The 15,536-nt window shown below is 32.9% G+C and overlaps 1 protein-coding gene across 2 annotated transcripts; it reads right to left on the bottom strand.

Moving 5' to 3' along the window:
• Nucleotides 1-1,039: 1,039 nt before the first annotated feature.
• On the bottom strand, nt 1,040-3,576 carry LOC107916944 (uncharacterized). Of its 2 annotated transcripts, none has more exons than XM_016846321.2 (2): nt 2,794-3,576; nt 1,040-2,667 (listed from the first exon to the last, which is right to left on the bottom strand). In XM_016846321.2, the coding sequence occupies exons 1-2, from the start codon at nt 3,343-3,345 to the stop codon at nt 2,497-2,499; spliced, it is 723 nt and encodes a 240-aa protein (XP_016701810.1). In that variant the 5' UTR covers nt 3,346-3,576; the 3' UTR covers nt 1,040-2,496. The 2 variants fall into 2 exon arrangements, with proteins under 2 accessions (XP_016701810.1, XP_016701809.1); XM_016846320.2 differs by having other exon boundaries at nt 1,040-2,673; nt 2,794-3,574.
• Between the last annotated feature and the right edge of the window lie 11,960 nt (nt 3,577-15,536).

The raw sequence follows: 15,536 nt of genomic DNA, 5'->3' as shown, positions 1-15,536 counted from the left end.
GCTATCCATAGCCGAGTCGGGCCGAATTGAAGCTCGGTTCTAAAAAAAAACTCATGCCTATGCCCATTTTTGGGTTGGGTCAACTCCCCAAAAAGTTTATTTTATTGTTAAAAAATTAATAAAATACTTAAAAATAAAACATTTTCAATTGATATTTTATATGCTTTAAATTTAAATTTAAAAAATATTTTTTATCATTTAAACTAAATCCGAGTCCCTGACCCAAAATCGTTTCAGGCTGAGGTACCAAAATCATTGTCCAAGCTTGACCCAAATCGAGCCAGGCCTACCAGATTGAGTGAGCTACCTGATCCTTGGACAAATCTAGTAGTAGCCTTATAATAAAAAAAATGACATTATAATAAACTTAAATTTAACAAAAAAAATTAAGGATGTTAGAAAAGTAGACTTGCATTTTTAAAATCTAAAAAGTATAGGGTTGTAGAGCATATTTTAACCAATTAATTTCAGGGAAAGGGTATCCGAACTCCTTAATTTTAGTAAAAAATCCGACTTATCCTCTTGAAGTTTAATAAAAAAATATACTAATTTATTTATTAAATTAATTTTAACTTAAATGAATATTTTTATTTTTTATTAATTTTAAATTTATTTATAATTTTAATTTATAATTATTTGAATGTATTCTTTATAATTGTAATTGTTATTATAGTTGTAAGTTTAAAAAATATATACATATATTAGTTGAAAAATGCATTATGGTTAACATATAATTATTAAAATATAATGCAATTCATAATTTAATTTTATAATGATTGACATATTTTTAATTGTTATAAAAATTCACATATGATTTATACAAATTGATATCTTTTTTTAATTTGATATACATTAATTTATTTTATAATTAAATTTATTTAAAATTTCTGGCTTCGGCCTTGATGGTCACCCAATTATTATAAAAATATAAAGAAAATATTAGAAAATATAAAAATATGAAAAAAATATATAGAAAAATATTTAAATTAAAAAGTATTGAAATTTTTCTTAAAAATATTATAAAAATTAGTGTAAAATATAAAAATATAAGACATAAAATTTATAATATAATAATCTCAAACATAAAAAAGTGTGGCGTAAACTAAATGATCTGTGATTACTCTCCCATCGTGACATTAAGGCATTATTCATCGAGACAGGTTTGCTAGGCTTCAATCTAGGTCTCATGATGCTTGTTTCCAACTTCTCTGACACCGACAATTTCATGTCCTTTGTTCAGCTGCTTGTCAGGGCAATGGCCTCATAGGAAGCTATAACAATAACATCGGCCCAAAAATTGAACTTCCCTCTTCCTACAACGACAGAAGAGTAAGCTGAAGGTGGAGCTAAAACGCAATTGCAGTTTAGGCAGAATAAACAGACCAGTTTGGCCTTATCCATCTCGGCTGGCCTAAACCAATGATGTAATGTTTTGAGCAACTGTTAGTGCTTCAAGCATTGCATTTGATGTTTTGACTGTTACTTATTTCAGCTTCTAAACCCATGTTGCAATGCTTCAATAGTTCTGTATGTTGCTACACTTTCTGCAAGGGTTAGGAATACATTTCTGTAACTACACCATTGGCCCTGTTTCAAATATAAGAATCCATGCTCCCATTCTGATGCTTATAATGTAAGTGCCTTTTGCCGGCGGCATAACATTGATGGAAAGTTCCATGCTTGATTCTTGATATGTAAAGTTCAGGGCTCAAATGGGTGACTTAAGACTAGGTCACTAAGAGGTTCTCAGAAACTAAAAAGTTCCCATGCAGCTGGAGTTCATGCATTCTAAATGATTTAGTACCATTAAAGGTGACACTAAACTCTTACTTAAACATTGCTGGTGAACTCGACATGAAAGCTCTAGACAAGATCCCCAGAATAGGATTGGCTCTTGCTCTCATCTCATGCTACGATAGCTCTCTCAACAGCGGCAAAGATTCTAATATATGGTTCCTTCTAATTCGCAACAAAAAGATGCATGGCTATCCTTCCGTGAAATGGTTACAGCTTCATGAAAATCCGATTTCATATATCAATTAACTGATATCTTATTCAAGTGAGCTGTATCAATTCATGTAAACAATGGTCACAGTAATGGACATAATACAGTCCATTCATGAAACTACTTCAATCAAAATTCACTGAAATTGAGAACAATTCTCCATTATCACAATAATGGACAGTAGTTGGGGTATTTCCAGGAGGAATGTATAGAATAATTTCAAAGCATTATTGTAATCAGCTTGAGCATTCAAACTTCTGATATGAACTCTTTAAGGTACTCTCTAACTCTTCCTTAATTGCCTAGTCCCATCCGATCTGCTGACTAGAACTCCCCTTAGTTCCTTGATCAAGGCCTGAGCTGAACAAAAGAAGACCCTAGCTTGGCAGTAAAACTTCTTCAGAGGGTAAGAGTAACATACCAAACTGCAAACCAAAATTTCATAGCAGGGCTGGATAAAAGCATGGAAGTATCAACTAATTCCGACATAATCAGTCCTGGGACTTGAACCTGCTGCACCATTTTACAAGAAGCTCAGCTATACTGGCATCCATTCGAGTTCCAACTCCTCCCCACATTAGCATATGGGGCATATCCCCAATTGTTGAACCAGTCACTTCATGCACAGCCTTGAACCCAATCCTTTTGTAGAACCTAACAAGCTGAAACTTCAAAAGATCATCAAAATACATAAATTATCCACATTTCAAACACAAATGAAAAGCATAATTTCTTGTAAGAAACCTTATCCAGTAACATAAACCAGAGGAATTGGGTAAGGTAATAACCTTGGAATGGTAAAGATCGGAGTCGTTGATGGCAAGCAACTCGGCAGTCTTGCAACCGCAGTCATATCCATATCGAATAGCTACAGCTCCAATAAACAAACCAATACCAAAAATGGATCTTTCCATGCCTAGGGTCTCTCTGTTGAGTCTAATGGAATCCAGGTGCAGAATTTTACCTCCAAACCAGACCCTAACGAGCCCCTCAGCTCTTCCAAGTTCCCTGTTGGTCTCCAGGCTTTTAGCAGTGATCCTAAACAATGGTCCTAAAGTTCGGAGCTGAACGTCAAGGTTCTGGGCTCTAGAGGAGGCCAATATATCAGACATGGATGGCATATTAACAGTGGCTTCCTTGATGCCATTGCTTGTTGTTCTAACATATGGTTTGGCAGCTTCTTGGAGAGTATTCAAATGGGTTTTGGGGGCAAATCGGTTAGAGGATGATGGAAGTGGTGAAACTGAATGCTGAGATGATGAAAGAGCTTGGGTTCTGCTCCAAATTCTGGGATTTTGATAGCAGAATTTGGAAACTGCAACCATGTGAGTTAATTCCATGTGTGCAGCCGCCTCGTGGAAGAGAACTATCAATAGAGATTTTAGCTGGTTTTGGATGAAACAAAGTGAGCGCTTGCTTTGAATTACTATCTCGGGGTTCGCACTTTGTTTGGATGGCTACTCGCTGTGAAACGTGGATTCCTATCTCATCAACTCCTTTTCCCTTCTCAAGAAAAGAGAAGTGAGACGAAAATTGGGTGAATTATTTACTCCCTATTATTAAATAGAACTCACACACACTTTCTTTTGAAAAGAAAATAGTTAATAGGTAGCTTCTTTTTCTATTTCTTTTAAAATAAAATTTTAAAAGCAAAACTATCCTTCATTTGTCATTTATTATAATATTTTAATTTTCAATTTAATTGTTATTACTTAACTTGTTACTCTAAACTTAATAAAGAATTTTAATATTACATATGAGAGAAAATTATTTAAATTAGATTTCTACCCCAAACTAAACTTAAGAAGAAATATTATATCAAAGTTCATGCAAATTATCAGCCCTGAATGCATTCTGCTTATATTATACACATCAACTTGTAGTATCTTTGCCTTGGCATCAAAGGGCTCGAATCTGTGCCAGATTCCTCCGACTGAACCCTCTCCGCAAAATGAAACCGGAGTGCTTTTGGTTTTCTCCAACAAAACTTGTGATTTGATGAAAAAGATTCCTCATTCCCTGAGATAGTGAGGTGCTAAGTTCTTTATTTGTTCCATCAGGATTGCAGTCTCCAGGCTCCCACTCGGCAGAAGAATCTTCTTCGTAATGCTTGTTTTGGGGGAGGTTGGGTACACGCTATACAATCAGCAGTCTTGTTTTTTTGGCCATCAATCAGCAATCTTCCACCTAGGGAAAATATATAAATATGTTATGATAGTGGAGAACCGAAGTGACATGATAAACCAAAAAAGAACAAAGAAGGTCGAACAAAACTAACACTAAAGAAGTATTGAGGATGAACACGTGAAGATCTAGCGACTAATCTAGTTAAATAATTGGTAATAAACTTTAATGATTATCATAGCCACAGTTTTGTGCCTTGAAAGTTCATGAATTTTATCCATTTCCTCAAGCTCTTTTTACCAGAATGTAATTGTTGTCATCTGTATCTGATAAATAACCACGTAACAAATAATAATTCAGCACTCAACAACAATTTACTGCTAATCAACAAAAGATTGCCCTATTCTCATCCAACATCAATAGGGAGCAATTACTTCCCATTGGAAATTATGGACATACCCCAATGCAATAATGGGTTTTGCAGATGCAACTTGCCAAGAGCAATTGTGTACTAAAGACAGAAAATAGTAAGCAATTTGGAGGCACTGCTATTCTACATGTCAAACCAGTCTCTTCGTGTACTCAGAGATCTGAATAGGCAGATAAAAGAAAGACATCAGCTTAAACGCCTATCACAGAAGCAGTCAGAATAACAAAATGATGGTACAAATTTACTCCACCAGTAAAGCTTCTTTCTTTGTAGATCTCAGTAATATCAAGGTAAGCGTCATCATATAAACTGGCAGCCATGAAATTATGATCATAATTCTGGAAACTAACATAGCGGAACATATGCAATTTAACAAATCAGCAGACAACAACCCCAAATTAGCATCAAGAACTTCGAGTTTAGAAGCAAAGAATCTAACTTTTCTGTTAAACCATATAGCAAGTATACCGCTTGAAAACTGTAGAAATAACATCAACTCCAGACATAGTTTACATGCCTATAGAATTAATAGAATTTACTAAGAGTAAATTTCAAGAAATCAAACGTAAATCCATGAAACTTCATAATTAGTGGAGGAAATAATAGACATGCTGCCAACAGTTACCTTCAATGAAGGATTACTCAAAAGTTTCATCAGCAGCCTAAAACGCATCCATATCTACATGTACCAAATCATGGAAAGCTCAAGTGTAGTTTCAAGCTCTAAAATCCTTTAATCCACAACATAAAGAAGGAACAAATTATGTAATTAGTTCTAAACTTTAAAAACCAGTATTCTTTGCAACTCGAGCTCCTCGCATACGTTCAATTTTTTGGCGAATAAATACCTCTTTTCACTCTTCCTTTCAGAAAAGTTTTGATCCTTTGCTCATCTCGTACACTAGTCTTTGGATCTTCTCTTTATTTATTCAACCACCACTTAATAAATTGAAGTATATATAATTAATGAAACAAAAATTCGAAGAAGAAGAAGAAGAAGAGAGATTACGAAGAAATTTTCGAAGTGAGTTAACAAATGGAAAGGCAGATTGGCGGAGAAAAACCTAGAAATCGAACAAGCGGGAAGAGATTCGAGGACAGAATCAAAAGTCGGGAAAGAAAGTTTTTTGCATTACCAGTTTTGACATTGGTGTAAAGAGTGTGATAATATTGCCATTGCTGTTGATTATTGCTCTCCGTGCTGGGCAAGGGGAGAAGGCGAGTGTTAGGAGAAAGAGAGCGCCAAAAGGTGTTAACCTGAAAATCACAAAAAGGGAGGTATTTTGGAATACCTCATTTGGTTTTTCTTTGTTTGCTTCATTCTCTCTCTGCTCTCTCTCACGGCCCTCGAACTTATGACCTGTGGCCTACGGTTACTCTGAACCAAGTAAACCAAACCATCAAGCTAGATCGAGAGCCAGTTGAGGCTCTAATTTCTTTTACTAAAATAGAAAGGCAGTTGCCTAAGACCAAGGACATGATGCGAGGAGTACCTACCAACTTGTTGAGGTAACATCGGCACTTGAAAGATGACCTTCGAGTCTATTTGTCTTGTTGAGTTTATCCATACTTTTAATCACCCGAATCTAATAAAGTAATAAATCACTCTTGGATCTAGTCAAAATGAGTAAAAAAGTTTCGACTTAATTGAATTTATGAATATTATTTTAGCAATTGAACTCAATTTAAAATATTTCCGAATTGAGTCAAAAAATTTTCAGTTGAGTTAACGAATCCTATTATTTATCCTCAATGTTGCGTTTACATAGACCGATTATTTAACTAATAGATGAAGTGCAAGATTATTTAACTACGTAAACAATATAATTATTTTGTCTTTTATCTTAATGGGTAAACATTTATCAAAATGACGTAGTTTTGCCTTTTAACTTAATGATTTTGACTTTTTAACCTTAGAAAATGTAAACATTTATTAAAATGACATAGTTTTGCTTTTTCTTATTCAGATTTTCGAAAAATTCGAATTGTGTAATTCATATTCGAGTTAAATCGAAAATTTTGATTTTTATTCGAGTTGATCCGAATAACTCGAACTATTTAATTCAAAAATTTAAAATTTTTATCAAACTGTTTTAAATCGAATCGAATTTTATTCACCCCTACTTAAACTAAATCATTTCAATACTATATAAATTTGTTTAAAGTTTGATTTAATTTAAAATATATTGATTTATATTTATAAATAATTAACCCTAACCTATTTAAACCCATCCCATATTATTTTATTTTTAAAATATAGTTACTTTTATTTAATCTTTAGTGATTATATGTATATCTTTTACTACTAGTATATATATTTTCCTTTTATTAAATTTCTAAAAATAAACAACTTTTTAGTATTTTTATTAGGGTAATTATTTAATAAATAAGTAATGGAAAGTTTTTATTTTACAAGCGAGCTCTATGATTTTTTTTAATGCATTAAAACAAGGTTTTTGTTGGCCAATGCAATTAGGGATGAGTGTTTGATTGAATTGATTGAAAAATTTCGAGTTAATCAAGTTGACAAGTCTTATTTTATCGTACTAACTTGAATTGATTTTTTTAATCGAGTTGAGTGAAATGAAATTTAAGTCGAGCCGAATCGAGTGAAGTTCAAGTTAAATTAAAAATTTAAACATGCCATATTAAAATATTGTTACAATATAACTAATTCTATGTTAGAGCACATAAATTTGAAACAATATAGATTGAAAAACTTTTTCAAAAAAAAATAAGAAAAAAAATACTTTAGTATAATAAATTTGAATATTTAATTAACTTATTTAGGTCCCAAAAATTATTATTTTAGAAAATTTATATATAAATTTAGAAATTTTTAAAATTTTTAAAAATATGAAATTTAGATTTTTTTATAAATATTTTGAATTTTCAAAATTATTTTGAAATTTTTGTTGAAAGAGACCAATTTGTTCATTTTCAAGATTGATAGGAACCAAAAGAGTATTTACACTAATATGTTATTTAAGTTATTTAAATTGTAAAATTTAACTCGACTTGAGTTTAAAATTCGAATTACTTATCCGAGTTGACTAAAACAATCGAATAACTCGATATGTAATTTTCTTTTTCGATTTTTTCGAATTAAATTGGGTTTTGATGACCTAATAACAAACAAAGATGCGTGATGATCCACAGTTGAACAGAAAATGTGCCAAGTAATGAAAAATTACGGCGGTGCCCAGCCAAGACAATAAGCAAACCAAATTTCCTCAAGTAACACTCCAGTCCTTACCCTTTTGCTAGAGTTTTCGTAAAGTTGAACTCGAGTTTTGAGTCCATTTCATATAGCAATTGATAGAAGCAATTCCATTAGTCGATTGCAAGTATTACCAAATTTAAAATATAGAGTTACAAACTCGAAAAGGAAAATCAAATTTAAAATTTAATAAAAGGTAATGGGAATTTAAGCAATTTTTTTTTGAAAATTTATGAGATTTAAATTAAAATTATTATATAAAAAAATCAAATTTAAAATTTTTTGAGGGACCAGGCATAATTTTACCTTATTTTTAAGTGATGATATATATTCTAAAGAGCCCCAAAAGAATCATTTAGGACAGGATCCCTTCAAGGCTTGAACAACAGGTCACCCAAACGAATATAAATTGCCTCCATCGAGGTTAATTTTCCTTCTCTCTTCTTCCAATATCATACTCCACCACCCTCTAACCTTTTCCTTTTCTTTATTTAGCCCGGTGATTGCTCAGAATGACACACGAACACGTTTCATACCTAAATTAAGGGAAATCCGGTCCTTTTCTCTTTGGCTAATGTATATATGTTTTTCGAAATAGCCTTTGGCTAAATTGAGTGCTGTTGGCTAAGGTAGATTCCTATTTTCCCAGACCAGTTTTAGGTATAAAGCTGGCTTGCCCCTACGCAAACATAGTACACATACAGGCTAATATATTTGTTTATTTTTCCATTTATTTCTAACGACTTTAGAAACCATATCATCAAAGTAAAAAACAAAGTCCACTGAGTCCTACAATGGGCAAATCGTTTCCCACATAACTTCCTATATAATAACAAGATATGTTGGAACTGCCGTGGGAAGATAATCGACAAAGAAGAAAAGAAGAAACAATTTCAAGTAATCAACGCTCTTTATTAGGTACTCTTTTGTTGATATCAAAGAGATGAGTTTTGGGTGTTTTACCTGAAACAGTACTCAAAACCAGCTGCAAGACTGTGGCACTTTGCCGGCACGCTCTATTATTTATGTACGCTGTTGTTTAAGTGGTGGCTCTTGGTGTTTGTGCCAGTATGCGGTTATTCATGTGCCTGGTACAGTCATTTCTTTGTGGAAGGGAACGTTCCCGTCACTTTTGGGCATCCATTTTGGTCCTTTTTATGCTATTTTAAGATGTTTGGATTCATGCTTACTGGGAAAATGGATAGAGAGATCAAGAGGCTTGGATTGTGACCCATCTTACAGGGAGTGAATTACATAAAAATCTGTTTTTTAAAAAATAATTATTGAATTAGGTTGATTTTTTTTTTGAAAAATTACGGGATTTGGTTGGGTAACCTCAAACGGCTATATTTCTTTTTCCATATAAACTCTTTTCTTCTTTTTTTCTAATTCAATCTCAACTATCTCTCGATTTCTTTTTAACTTCTCACTCAAATTTTATTTCTCTCTCAACTCTTTTTTTTTTTGCTAAAATTGTATTAAGATTTTCATAAATTATTTTCTATTACAATTTATTGTGTGTTTTCTAAAATTAGTAATAGCAAAATATCTAATATGTTTGAATGGCAACCATATTCCGGTCGATCAATTGCAAATGATGAGAAGTTTTTTATTATATTTAATCTAATTTAATTTAAATATTTTCTTATTATATTGAAATTTAATATTTTGTATTTTTTTATATATAGCCAGAAGATCGGATTTTGGAGACGTATATCCGTAATCAATCCGCTCCTCCATCACCCTTAATCGAACCCTACTTGAGAGATGCAAGACTTTTGCATGTGGCCGTTATAGGTAGGGGTGTAAATTGGACCCCACACTTGTAAGCGTGTTGGTGGAAATGTGAAGACTCGAGACGCACACGTTCCATCTTCATGCAGCGAGTGTACTATCACTCTCGAGGATGTGCAGTTACAGCTCGGGTTACCGGAGGATGGCCCACTAGTGACTGGGTCAATTGTCACAACCAATTGGAGAGACGCATGTGAGCAACTTTTGGGGAGGGTCCCGGAAACAATTTATAGATCCTGGATAGATATGAATTAGTTTAGAAGAAATTTTGGTGGGCTCAATGTAGATTCGAGTGAAGTCCAAAGGGAACAACATGCTCGGGCTTACATTCTTATGATCATCGGGGGTCTCCTAATGCTGGATAAGTTACGAAATCTTGTCCATTTAAGGTGGTTGCTAAAACTCGTCGATTTTAGAGAAGCGGGCGAACTCAGTTGGGGGTCAGTCGTGTTGGCGATGTTGTACCAGTAGATGTGACGGGTGACGAAACCATACAAAATTAAAATCGGTGGTTGCATGCTACTATTGCAATCATGGGTGTGGTATCAACTATCATTTTATGTCTTTAAGTGGATTACCCTCATACATTCCCACTCGTAACAATGTAAAATTCATTAGATAATATATTTATCATAATAAAATTATTTAAAATTTAAATTATTTTGTTCACATATTATTTGAATAGGTGGAACCATAGGCTGAGTTACGTGAGACTACCAGATGAGCTTTGGGATATACGACTTCTATTAGACCAATGATTGAAAGCGGATGTATGTATTTTTTGAATTTGAATTATATAATATTAACGTAGTTGGTTTAAAATTAATAGTATATATACAACTAATTATTATTATTTTAATATAATTTGAATGGACACCATACTCTGATCTGACAATTCAAGAATGCACTTCGTCCAAATTCTTGGTCAATCCCAACATCTGGCACGTGAATGTGTCATTGGCAGTGTACGTTATAGTGGAGATGCACAAGTCGGATAGTGTGTTGCGACAGTTCGGGTTTAGGCAATTGGTTCCGTCAGCACCCCAAGAAATCGAAGATCTACATCAAATCGACTTGCGAGAGAGAACAAATGAGTATTAGCCTACATTCCACAAGCAATATCATCATTTGGAACGTAAGATACGAGTTTTTACTTACTTGTGAGGCCACATGCCATGGTTTAGGGTCCATGGCAAACCATATCTGCTAACGGAAGAGGCGAGGGGTAGACAACTGTATACGAGGCCACGATAGGCGCCTAGACATCCAAGGTTTGGAGCAGCTGCCATGGCGGGTCCATCGTTTACACCTACGCAAGAACCCACATCGATGAGCGCACCACCCCCTAGTTAGTATGGCTCGACTTATTCTAGTTTTTATACTAACCTTGTCATTTTTACACAAGCACCACATGTGGCACTACATTTTTATGTTTCTACATTGATGCTCGATTTTATTTTTGGACCTCCGTCCTCGACATATTACACGCAGATGCCATCAATGTTTCAGACGACGACGGATCCAGTGACGACGTATAGGTTGACCGAAAGTCCGATTGTTTTGCCATCAATGTATGGGACACAATATAGTTATACCCCTACGCCGGCGGTGTCGCAAACACCTCCGGGATCATTGTTCTACCAATGTGGAACATCTTCGCAACCACTTGTTGTTAGAATGAGGATACACAATGGCAACCGTGAAGCCAACCACAGACGAAGGCGAAGAAGATGAGAGGCCGAGACCACAACATGTACCCGAACAAAGACATAACGATCAAGGCGAGGAGGCTAATATACAACTTGAACCAAGAAGAAATATGGCTCGTAACCGTCGACCATCCCAATGTGGCACACATTCTGACCGAGGATATGAATGATATATATTTTTTTGTACTTCTCATGTAAATTTTAATTGTTTAGCTAAGTTATAATCGATAAGATTATGTCGATATTAGATATGAAATGTTTTTAAATAAATTTAATCTGAATAAGGATGATAAACTAAGATTTTAGTATTTTTAGTAATCTCATGAAAACTTGATTTATTTTAAAAATGCATTATATGAGAAGGAAAATAAATAAAAATAATGTGATAGAGAAAAATGAGGAAGGCATTAATAAATTTCCTTTCAATAATAACACGTTTTTCTATTTTTTTTTTTATTTTTTTTCTTGCAATCTGTCGTAATCTATTTTTGGACGTATTAATTATTATTGATTTTAATTTTCATTAAAATACCTTAATATTTTATACAAATCCCTATATTTTTTTAGACATAAAAATAAAAACATCTCTATATTAAAATATATATTTTTAAACTTTATAATTTGTTTTTAAACTAATAACATAAAAATTTATTACCTGTTTTAATAGTATTGATTTTTTTTCCAATTTAATTATTTCAATTCTCAATATTTATTTTTTGATCCATTCTAATATTTGTTTCTCTCTCTCAAATTCTACTGCACTTATTTTGATTTGCAAAGTTTACTCATTTTTATTATCTATTTTATTTTTCTCTCTCTCTCAAATTTTAAATAATGTTATTTTTTTTATTTAAAGAAAATCAAAATTTGAAATTTATTTTGTAAAAGTATATATAAAATATTTAAAAATCAAATAAATTGATTAAAAACAAATCTAATTAAAAATAATAAATCAATCTATTATATATATATATATATAAAGAGTCAAACCAAGTGGTGAATGCTCAATATTTAGCACTAATTACCTAGAGGACTTGGACAATATTGATTAATAAAATCACGCACTAAACGATGTAAATAAGTCAGCAAGATCTCAGCAAATTATACTAGCAATCTTTATGTATAATTATGTTTATAAATTATGCTATTAGTTATTACATTTAACATAATATGATGATGATAACACTAAAGAATGTATGGTTAAAAAGTAAATTTAATGAAGACATGGTAAAATATTATCAGGCCACGCCGAGTTAGGTTTTATATAGGGTTAAATTTAGGTAAAAAGGTGAAATCATATTTCAAGTTGAATTAGATTTATATAAAAAAAATAGATATAAATACTTTGTATAAATTCAATCTGATCTAACTTACAAACAGGCCTAGTTATGACATTAATGGATTAATTAATCAATTAGTAAATTGTTGGATGTAATTTCAAATTAAATTTTAAAATTGTCGTTGACAAAAAATTTAGATCAAAATTTTAAAAGCGTGTTGAGAAAGTCAAAATTGTTTGTGCTATCAAAGTATTGACCTAGCTAAACTTGTTAATTTTGATCTAAATCGTAAAAATTTGACTTAATCAATCTAAATTTGTACTTGATCTCATCGAATTTAATCATGAAAACTCAACAACCTAAACACATCCAACGAAACTAACCCAAATCTAAAATGATTCAAACACGATTTGACCCGGACAAGTAACCCGAACTTATATTAAGCATAGTTTTTTAGAAAAATAATAAAAACGGTAATTATAACCTAAAATACGAACTCGTTTTAATTTATAACTTATAAATTGTAATACTCATAGTTCATTTTCATGCAATGTGGATAATCTTTTTGGCAACTCGTTTATTAAGTCATATTTATGTAGATGATTGATACTTGCTATAAAGGCTTGGATTGTCCATTCATCAATTATGCCTTTAGTTATCATACTTGTTGCATTGAATTTACAAACAAACTTTCTTAAAGGTTTGTCATTTTGGTGTTCGATAGACTTAAGATAAGGTGGTGATTGTTGTAATTTTTTATTAGCCAAAAATTGCTCATAGACAAATTGATTAACTCGTTGAAGGTGTGGATAGAAACTATTAGCAATGACAAGTACCATACTCCAACATTATCTCTCAGGGTCATTGAAAAGGCTATGATTCTCTTTGAGCATTGTAATCCTCCTTATACAACTTAAATGTTGACGACATGTATTGTGCAACTATTTCCGGTGCCCTAATCCAAGGACACTTAATAAGTTTTGCATTATGAATTCTTTCATTTCCTTCCATAGTGTTTGCACATGTTCTTCAAAAAAATATCCCTATCTTTGCAGATTGTGTTCCTGTGGTTGGTATAAAGGGTCCATCAGATTCACTCCATGTTGTTGATTGCATTGCTAGTTGGGAAAAAAAATAAGTTGTCTCTTTTTGTTAAACCTTAGGTGGAGGGTTTTGTTGCTGAGATTCTCTTCCTGATTTTAACTCTTCAATTTTTTGTTTCTCTAATTAACTTCTTATTGGCGCTTTTGTTGCTCCTAATACAATCCTTGTTGTGTAAAGAGTTTTCCTCCAATATTCTAATCTTTTTTTGCATCTTAATGAACTAATGTAAACACGATAAGGATTTTGTGAGGTTTGCTTGCCTTAAAAGGCACTAGTATTGCCCTAATACAATAGAGTTTTATGTATGTTGATACTGAGCATAATATTTGAGTGGGAGTATTAGTCGTATTAAGAATAACCTCCATAGTAAAGATGATGAGGATCATAAGCATGATGGGGATCTTGAAGGTTGCTTGGTTGAGATTATGGCTTAGTATGTTGTTATTTGGTACTAGTTTAGGGTTGGTTTTAAGTTATTTGTAGCTAGGTTTGAGTTTGTTGTTGATCCTAGTCTCTTTCTTCTGGGTTTGTGGGAATATTAGTGGTGGAATGAGTCATGTCTATCCATACTCACTGCACAAATTGTTGATACAATGATGTGGCGTGGAGCAGAAAATGGTGTATGTAACACCTCACACTCGGCCCAGATGTTATGGCCAAATCTAAAGTAATTACATCAATTCATTTGAAAAACTAAAATCTAGCTTCGGAATTGTATGATTCGAAATCTTAATTTAGCTAAGCTCATACGAGTTTTAAAAAAATTCTCAAGTTTGAAAACACCTATTTCACAGCATGATCTCTTAAACATTTACTTGGTGGTATGTAGCTGGGCTGCCAGACAGATATTGCGATTTAACCGTCGAATTTGCAATAATACTGCCAGAATACGCTTCCTCCATCACATATCAAACCCATCCCGATGCACATGCAAAAATAAACTAACACATACATTCCATAAACAGATGTCATGATACTTTTCATACGTAATCATGCTTTCGGAGTTATCAGAACACAAATTGTACATATATTTTTCACATACTTTACCTATATCACATACAAACACATATTAACATATGTCACAATTAAAGTCTTATATAAGCCAAATGGACCCTGCAGAAAGTCTAATTACGAATTTTGGAGTCAAAGGGACCTAGGTAAAAATTTCCAAAAAATAGGCTCACACGACCCAACTAGCCTAGCCTGTGTGGCCCATACAACATAACACACGCCTGTATGACCCACACGACCTTGTGACCCAAACGATCTACCATACAGTCTACCACACGGCCATGTGACGTCGAAAAATTACTTTTCGGATTTACGTCGTTCGTTGTTTTCATATAATCGAGTCACACACCTGGTCAATTTTCGATGCAAACACCATAACGAAGAATCCAATACCTAAAACATTATTTAAAACTAACCATTTAACAATGATTTACCAAACCTGATTCATTAAATCAACACAACCATCAAACTCAATTATGAAAAATCAACCCTTACAATGGCGAATATTACTTACCCTTGCAAAAACAACAACTAACGAAACAACTAAATTACTAGAGGGTTGAATGTCTTGAGATCTTCACCTAGAACAAACCAACATAATTTAAACGAGGAACATAATTCCACATCCTTCAACTTATCAACAAGATAACGAAAAAAAACCTCGATAGAGGAAGAAGGATATATGCTACTTACACAAAAATTGAAGTGCAATGGACCCCCAATCAAAACACCAAACAACAGGTGTGTGGCACAATGCAAAGGAATAAAAATATTTATATTTGCACGTGTAGGGATTTAAATACAAGACCAAAGGGTAAGCTAATACCTTACCATTGAACCAATAAGCTCATTCCTGCTA

The sequence above is a fragment of the Gossypium hirsutum genome, chromosome D12, assembly GCF_007990345.1.
Source record: "Gossypium hirsutum isolate 1008001.06 chromosome D12, Gossypium_hirsutum_v2.1, whole genome shotgun sequence".
Taxonomy (NCBI): domain Eukaryota; kingdom Viridiplantae; phylum Streptophyta; class Magnoliopsida; order Malvales; family Malvaceae; genus Gossypium; species Gossypium hirsutum.
This window is presented reverse-complemented; position numbering and strand designations above follow the sequence as displayed.

Excerpts from the sequence above, each read along its gene's own strand:
- LOC107916944 (XM_016846320.2), bottom strand. The coding sequence starts at position 3,345 with ATGGAATTAACTCACATGGTTGCAGTTTCCAAATTCTGCTATCAAAAT. Across the intron at positions 2,674-2,793 it reads CCGATCTTTACCATTCCAAG|TTTCAGCTTGTTAGGTTCTA; the intron begins GTTATTACCTTA and ends GATCTTTTGAAG.